Below are 8,062 nucleotides of genomic sequence, written 5' to 3' on the forward strand. Positions count from 1 at the left end.
CCGGCGCAGGGCCGGCGGCCAAGGGGCCCTTGAGGGGCGAGGCCTGGGGAGGAGGAACCTCCTGGGAGAGGGCCGAGGGGCTCGCCCGGAGCGGCGGCGGGAGCCGGGGGCTTGCAGCTTGGCTGGCGCGCTGCGGGGAGCTTTGTGGCAGGGGGCGAAGGAGCTGCGCTGCCGCTTCTAGCTCTAGGCTAGAAGCAAGTGGCTAAATTCGGGCTGAAAATTAAAAATTCAGGCTGCAGAACAGCTGCTGCTGCTGCTTGTTAAACCCCTAAATTCTACGCGTCTGTCCTAACAACCTTAAAAAATAACACGCAGAAATCTTTAACCTAATCTGCTTCCATCCCGTAACTCTTCCCTCCCATCTGCTTGTGGCCCTCTTCCCCAAAATCACCAAGCAGACCTGCCTGCCTGAGCAGCAGACTCGCAGACAGTGCATGTGTGTGTGTTGGGGTGAGGGTCACAAAAATCCTTAGGCATGTCGGGCAGTGAGGGTGCATGCCAAGTCCCTCAAAAGCATGGAGCTTTGGAGATGTGAAGGGGACAGGAAAAAGTTTGGGCCTAAAGCCACATAAGGACCCTGGTACTCCAACATTTAAAAATTTTAGATTTAAAATTAAAGTAATTCAATGAAATAAATGAGGCTTCTGTCAAACTCCAATAATGCAAGTACTTGGTAAAGCTGTAACAATACAAAATTAAACACTTTTAAAAAAATTATCTCTAAAGTGAAACATAAAATCTCAGGTTGAGTTACTGATGTTTTCAGATCTCCAAAATGTCCAGCCCTATAAAAACTAAACTGTAGTATAATTACAAAAGTGAAACTAAATCTTACTGGCTTAATTCTGAAAAGAAAAATACACATCTAAACAGAAAAAGGGTACTGCTGGTTAATAGCATCACCGAGAATAGCTTCTGTGCTTATTTCCAGAACAATTTACAAATTGTAATACAATCCACAGAAACAATTACTCTGAAGTATTTTGACCCATTTTGTTTGCATAAGTCAGTTTTGATATTTATGCATACTGAAACTGGTATACAACAGATGAGTCCAGGGTTCAGAGGAGGAACGTTATACACATTCTTACGACAATTTTTGATGTAAATTGTAAAAACTGGGGAAGGTAAAAAAGTTGAAGTCAGAGGTCAAGACAGCCTGCATGAATTCAAAGAAACTGCTTAGATTTTGTTGAACTGTTAACTTACCTAAAGTCAACAGTTAGCCAAGAATGAGTTCAGTCTGCAGTCAAAATACAGGCAGGTTATGATGCATTTATTTCTTCATTGCAGTGAAGTTGTTCTCAGTTTTTGACGATCTTTTGCAAAATTACTGCCTGTAAATTAAAGTCACTAAGGACATACTGTGTTGTTCATTTTCTGAGTTCCATGAGAAAAAAGGCATTCACTATCTTGATGTTTTGACTAGATTTTCTTTCTATTTTGAGATGAGGCAAGTGGGGAAGTAACAATAAATTTGAACTCAACAAGAATTATTGACATAGGCATTCTTTGTATTTCTCATAGGAGGAAGCAAATAAAACTTCTTATCAGCAATGACAATCTTTCATACTCAAAATTGCAAAGCTCTTTTATAACGAGCTTAGTTTTTTATTAACATAGAACATAATCATACGGAGTGGAGCTCCTATTTGAAAAGGGAAGTGTGCTGTCTTAAGGAAAGACTTGTACTGTGTAGGTCTTGATGATCTTATGTTAGAAAAATACATAAGCGAGTTTGCTAGTTTTGAACTATTTTAGTAAGTCTCTTGACAGTTTAAATATATAGTTATGTACTATTAAAAGTGACCTGCAAAAGGGGAAAAAAGGAAGTGGAGTATATGATGAAAAAGCATGTCTTTAAAATATAAAAGAAGATAACTGCAAACATCCTCTTTTCAGTTCAGATTGCTAACATTGACAGGCTCAGAAGATGACTCTAAAATTGGTGTTTTCTAAATTAAATGGTGCGAATTGAGGATAAAGAGCATTCAAGATTAATTTTTTGTTAACGCTTGTTTAAATAAATTGCTTTGGAGATTCAGAGTAGACAACGTTGGGATATGTTGTTTATTCAGTGCCTCACAATCGTGGTTATATATCGATAATCTAAAATATGAATTGTGAACTCTCTTAAGTCTGTCAAAAAAGGAATACAAGTCTTGACACTGAAGAAAAAAACAGCAACTTCTAAAGGAGCAGCCTCTTTTTCTATGCCCTCTTTAAATATGAGGGAAATGAAAGCAAAAAGAGTAGACCCTTTTTTCACTTCAGGTCAACTTTTACTAGTCACAACTAAATCAGTGGAACTTACTGAAATGTCAGTTTTTGTTTTCTCTATGTGTGTTTATATTATTGCTTTCTAGCTGCACAAAGAAATCCCACTCATGCAAATGTTCATGCGCATAAACATGCATAAAGAATATGCAGGTGCTTTTGCAGGAATGGTCAATAATTTAAGTATTTTTAACATTATATATGAGGATAAAAGTATGTTTTAGAGGTGTGGCTTTTTCTCTACGATTTTGCAGCTGAATTTACTATGTTCTGTGCAGAATGGCTGTTGATGGTGGGTGTGGGGACACTGGAGACTGGGAAGGTCGCTGGAACCATGTAAAGAAATTCCTCGAGCGATCTGGACCATTCACACATCCTGATTTCGAGCCAGGCACTCAAGTGAGAAACACTTATTTTAAATAAAAGAATTGTAGCGTGTGTTGCAAACTAATGTAAACAGTTTCATTAATTGACCACCAGCAATGTATGAATACTAAAACTGCATGAAAAGCATATATTTTAATCAATTGAACATTAAGATCCTAGAAGAACATACTGTATTCTGTGTATAAGCTTGTATTTCTAAATTGTGTGCTATCATCTACAAGCTCTCTCATCATATATATGTATTGTATACACATGAATTATGCTGTGTCTTGGGATTCCACATGAAAAATAGCAGTGTTTCTCTTGATTTTTGAGAAATTGGGCACAATAAGGAATTTCTCATAAGTAGAGAAGGAATTAAGCCTAATATAGAATTGGGAAGGATGTTTAGTAGGGTAAAGCAAAATTCAGAGTGTTTTAATTGTTTCTTCTGCTTTCCTCCTTTTTTTTTTGGTATTTTTTTGTTTCAGAGTTTACAGTTGAGGATATTTTACTGTTAACTTTTTAATGTTCTGTTCTAATATTTACTAGTTTGAGGTTGGGGTCTGGTAGAACAGTTCGCAGAAGGAAGCATCTAGTTAAAAATTCTCAGTTCTTTTTGGAAGGCAATGTTTTCTGTTTGCTTACCTTTATTTTGTATTATACATAAGCAAACTTTTTGGAGGAAGAAAACGGTATCTTTTTAAACTGAATAATAATAATAGAAGGAGACCTTGCTTTTTTCATGATGAAAATTAATATAAACAAAATATTGGTATCAACAAAGATCTCACTTTTCTTTAAGTTGAGATATAGGAATTGCATAACTAAGCAAGTGATTAAAGTCCAGTATCTAATTACTCCTGCAAGCAGAAACTGTTTTATTCATTTAAGTTGTTTAATGTGAAGTTTATTAGGTACTTAAGCCTTATAAATGTGTTACCATAAGTATTATGAAGCAAAGGACAAATCATACTTTTCCTATTCAGAGTATTAATATTTCTGTTTTATATTTTCTGCAGGCTCTTGAGTTTTTGTTAAGCACATGTAAAGTACTAGTTATTGGAGCGGGAGGATTAGGATGTGAACTCCTGAAAAATCTGGTAATTGCTTGGTTTTCATCCTTTGTTTCTTAGAATTTTTTTTTTTTTTTAAGGAAATTATCCTTTCTACTTCACTAGTTTGGCATCTTTGACTCTGTATCACTATTATTTTTCTAAAGTGTAATCAAAATATATAAAATATGTGACTATACAGACAAATTATGTATATAAACTTGGAGAATGCACTCTCTTAATAAGCTTGAAAGATGATAGTTTAGTATGTTGTGCATTATTTTTTAGCCATCTCAAAGCCCATCATGAAGAACAACATGGGACTGTTTGTGAAGTATAGACAAAAATTCACTAGCAGCCTTAGATATGGTCTAATGTTGGGAGTTTTCTCCTGCTGTAAGATCTAAGGAAAGAAGTAAATTTAAGAATAAATCCTGCACACAACTATGGAAAGAAGTGTTGTTTGGAAGATAATGACTAAAAATATTTCTTTTCATATGAAAAGTGATAATTTCAAGTGAGAAAACTAGTACAAAAACAAGGATTAATAGTCATAGCTAAATTTAATTTCATTTTTTTTACGTGTTTGGATTAATTCAAAGGGAGGTACAAATTGCTGGAATTATTCGTGTTCTTTCACAGTGAAATTAGTAGAGCTAAAATTACTGTGTGTATGGGGACTTTCATGTCCTTGGAATCTGTTTTGCTTTCCTGAGCAATGGATCTCAGGCTTTCTGGTTCCTCAAGATAGTAAATTTGAGATTATCTCCAAAGGCTGAACACTCCCTTAGAGCGCAGAACACCACAAAACATTCCTGTCTCTGAAGCCAGTGTTTTTTATTACAGCATTCAATTCCATTTAACCACGATTCAGATTATTCCTTTGTGCATGACGGATGTTGTGACTTTATCGGATCAGACCCACAATACAGTTTTAAGACAATTTTGCTTTAATGTTGTTATTTGCCAAATCTAGTGATGGACTGTCTGTGGACAGAGAACAGGTAGAGCTTCTGCCAGAGAGTCTGCGTGTTCTTAGTGAGGTGACTTTTTTGTTTGCATTCTGTCTCAGCAATGAATACAGTAAGGAATACTGTCTTATTTTGAACTCTGATTTGAGGGTGTCACTGCCGTTTATCTCAACTCTGAAAATTGTGGATGTTCAGCAAATATAAAATTTTAGAGGAATTAAACTTGTTTGCCTGTTCCTGCCCTCTGGAAACAGGAATGCTTATGGTATTTCTTCAGATTCTGCATTTTTTTCCCAATAAACACTTTCAATTTACTCTAGTTGTGAGGGAACACCCCTTACTACAGATAAGCCTACTGTTGCCTTCCCTGTGTTAAGATATTGTAGGTTAAAGCAATATTGCATTCAGTAGGACACTTTAACTGTTGAAATGTTACTAATTCCATCTATCCAAATATCAGCATTAGCAACCCAACATTTTAACAAAAAAAAAAAAGTCTACCTGCAAATGGAATGAAGAATAAATATTTTTGGTCTTCTGATTGTTGCTTTTTCAGCGTTTAGAATGAATTTTGAAGCACTGTAAACATTTCATTTTCTGTTAAATGAGGCTGACTATCTCTTTCCACAGGCACTGTCTGGTTTTAGACAGATCCATGTCATTGATATGGATACTATAGATGTTTCTAATCTTAATCGACAGTTTCTGTTTCGGTAAGTGACATTTTCATGATTTGACTTTTCTTTTTTTTTAGATGAACTTAAACAAAATGTATGCATACAGTTGTTATTTTGGTTGAACAAAAGGACATTAATTAAGGATTTCTGAACTTTCATATCAGAATAGTACTCGCAATTAACTAAATGTTACATATAATTTGTTCTTGTTTTGAGATCTGTGGTTTCATGGTTTGATCCTGAAGAAAATTAACATACATTTCTTACTGTTCAAATACAGTTAATGACTAATGGAAAAAGTAATAATGCACACAGATTGAGTTATAAATTTCTCTGGTACTCTTTTCTTTCAAATAAGATGAAAAATTGTTGTAATTTTTTGGAGCTGATGACTGTAGTTACAAGGATATATTTAGATAACTTTAGTGCTTTCAYATCTGATGCTTTGTGGGAATGTCTTAATATTATCCATATCAATAAATTGCCCTACAGTGACTGTTAGTTACTTAATTCAGTATTTGTAAGACATAGATTCTCAAGACATTGAATGTTACTAAAATTCTGATTTTGAAATTGCTTTTTTTTCCCCATAGACCTAAGGATGTTGGACGACCTAAAGCAGAAGTTGCAGCAGAATTCCTTAATAGCCGCATTCCTAACTGTGCTGTTGTAGCGTATCCTTTTATAGAGAAGTAGTAGCCTTGGAAGGCTTCAAAAAGCCCAGAAAAGTCTGTAGGGAGTAAGACTATCTAAAATATTTTGCTGCAGTTTTCTTTCTTTATACAGTAAAAAACAGATTGATTTCAGCTGATGGTTGAGAACTCTTTCTCAGAATGGAATTAGCATACAGGAAATGTGCATGTGGAAAGAAACCTAAGCTTTAAGAAATCATTACTTATGTTTCCACTGAGTCTGTTTTATTTGAATGAAGTATCCTAATTTTCATTAGGATATTAGAATTATAGGTTTATTCACCAGAGTGTCTTGAGTACATAGTGGCAAGACATATTAGATTAAAAACATAAAGCAGCACTGCTGATACAGATCTTTGTGAGGACACGTGTTCTGAGCTCCCTGAATAGTTGTCTGCTGAGGTTTCTTCTGCATGCAACTGTTACGTTGTGTCCCTTGCTTGTTTGATTAGATGATACAGCTTCAGCTATGGGAATTTTGAGTCTTCTGACCACCTAGTTTTAGGRAAAAAAAACATAAAATTATAGTGATAAATTATCCACTCTTTTGGCTTTAGGTTAGCAAACAGAAGATCAGTAAACTCGGCTATTTTAAATGCATTCCTTTATTGTGCGTGCATTCAGATACTTTAAAAAGATTCAAGACATGGATGAAAGCTTCTATCGACGTAAGTGGTATTTGTGTGCAAAACACCCACTTGTACTTCGGAATACTGCAGTTGTTGCTTGCTGTTTTTCCTGCTAGTTAGATTGCTAATTATTTTAGTCTTCTACAGTATACTGGAAGTACAGTTAACAAATAGACAAAACTTAAATGCAGCTGTCTTATAGATAACCAAGGGGAAATGGTTGAACTACAGTGAGTTCCTGTGGAAAATCTATGGACAGAATATGTTGGTTGTCTTAAGAAATATGCATTAATATAGACTTTAAATAACATTTTTTTTCCTAGAATTTCATATTATTGTTTGTGGGCTGGACTCTATAATTGCAAGAAGATGGATAAATGGCATGCTGGTAAAGTCTTCGATCTTTTTAAAGCCTGGTTATTGCTTGAATATAGATAACTAAAATTGAACAGATTTGTGCAAAATATATCATTAAAATGAAGTGAGAGATGTTGAAATTCACAGCTTTCTGTATTTRTTTCTGCCTTTTTTAAAAGAGAATAACATGCATGCTATCTTACGTGCCTTTTTCTTGAGGAGTGTTAGCCAACATTTGTGCAGTGTCCTGCAGGGCTAATTTCAAAGTTAGAGCACATTATTCGGGGCCCTGTGCAGTCAGTTTCCAAAATTACTGAGAATGGAGGTTCCACAGCCTTTCTGGGTGCTCCCATTGTGAAAAGGGGTTTTTCCTTATAGCCAAACAGAACTGCCTTGCTGCAACTTGTAAGTGTTGCCTTTTGGAACCCCGCTGCTACAAGGAAATAGCATGCTGGTTATTGAACTAGATAATTTCAGCATTGTGAATTTGTTTTAAAAAAAAAAAAGATCTTGAGTATTTACGAGTATTAAAGAAAACAGAAAAGTCAAAAAACCCAAATCCTCCAAACCAACCAACCAATTATTCCAGTATACTATAAGGAAATAATAGCTTTTAATTGGGAGGGAGGGGAAAGGGGGGAGATGGTAGTTGAAGTTTTTTGCGCTGACAAATAAGCAGTGTTTTATACGTTATGTATCCTTAAAATACCCTGTATGTTAAGCATGCAGTCCTGTGGTATACCATTAAGAATAAGATTTCTAAGGTGATTTTTTTCTTCCTATAACTTGTAAAAAAAACCCCTCTTTTTTCACTAGATGTCATTTTTACATTATGAAGATGGTGTCCTGGATCCAAGTTCCATCATACCTTTAATAGATGGAGGGACAGAAGGTTTTAAAGGAAATGCTCGTGTGATTATTCCTGGTATGACGGCATGTGTTGAATGCACGCTTGAACTCTATCCACCTCAGGTAATTACAACCTCTGATATTTCCTTTTTTTATATTCCACTCTGATTTGCTTGTTTCTCTTCCTAG

At 35.3% G+C, this 8,062-nt stretch overlaps 1 protein-coding gene across 9 annotated transcripts in view; it reads left to right on the forward strand.

Moving 5' to 3' along the window:
- The window catches only part of UBA3 (ubiquitin like modifier activating enzyme 3), a 15,292-nt gene that overhangs the window by 1,290 nt on the left and 5,940 nt on the right, over positions 1–8,062 (forward strand). For all 9 annotated transcript variants that reach the window (XR_003254995.1, XR_003254996.1, XM_026074828.1 and 6 more), the window contains 7 exons: positions 2,556–2,676; positions 3,666–3,746; positions 5,300–5,382; positions 5,940–6,020; positions 6,663–6,706; positions 6,991–7,055; positions 7,841–7,996. Coding sequence is in view for 7 of the 9 variants with exons in the window: in XM_026074828.1 (XP_025930613.1) it covers positions 2,556–2,676; positions 3,666–3,746; positions 5,300–5,382; positions 5,940–6,020; positions 6,663–6,706; positions 6,991–7,055; positions 7,841–7,996 (631 nt within the window). In the remaining 2 variants the exon portion in view is untranslated. The remainder of the gene's footprint in view (positions 1–2,555; positions 2,677–3,665; positions 3,747–5,299; positions 5,383–5,939; positions 6,021–6,662; positions 6,707–6,990; positions 7,056–7,840; positions 7,997–8,062) is intronic.

The sequence above is a fragment of the Apteryx rowi genome, unplaced genomic scaffold, assembly GCF_003343035.1.
Source record: "Apteryx rowi isolate R43461 unplaced genomic scaffold, aptRow1 scaffold_4, whole genome shotgun sequence".
Classification (NCBI taxonomy): Eukaryota; Metazoa; Chordata; class Aves; order Apterygiformes; family Apterygidae; genus Apteryx; species Apteryx rowi.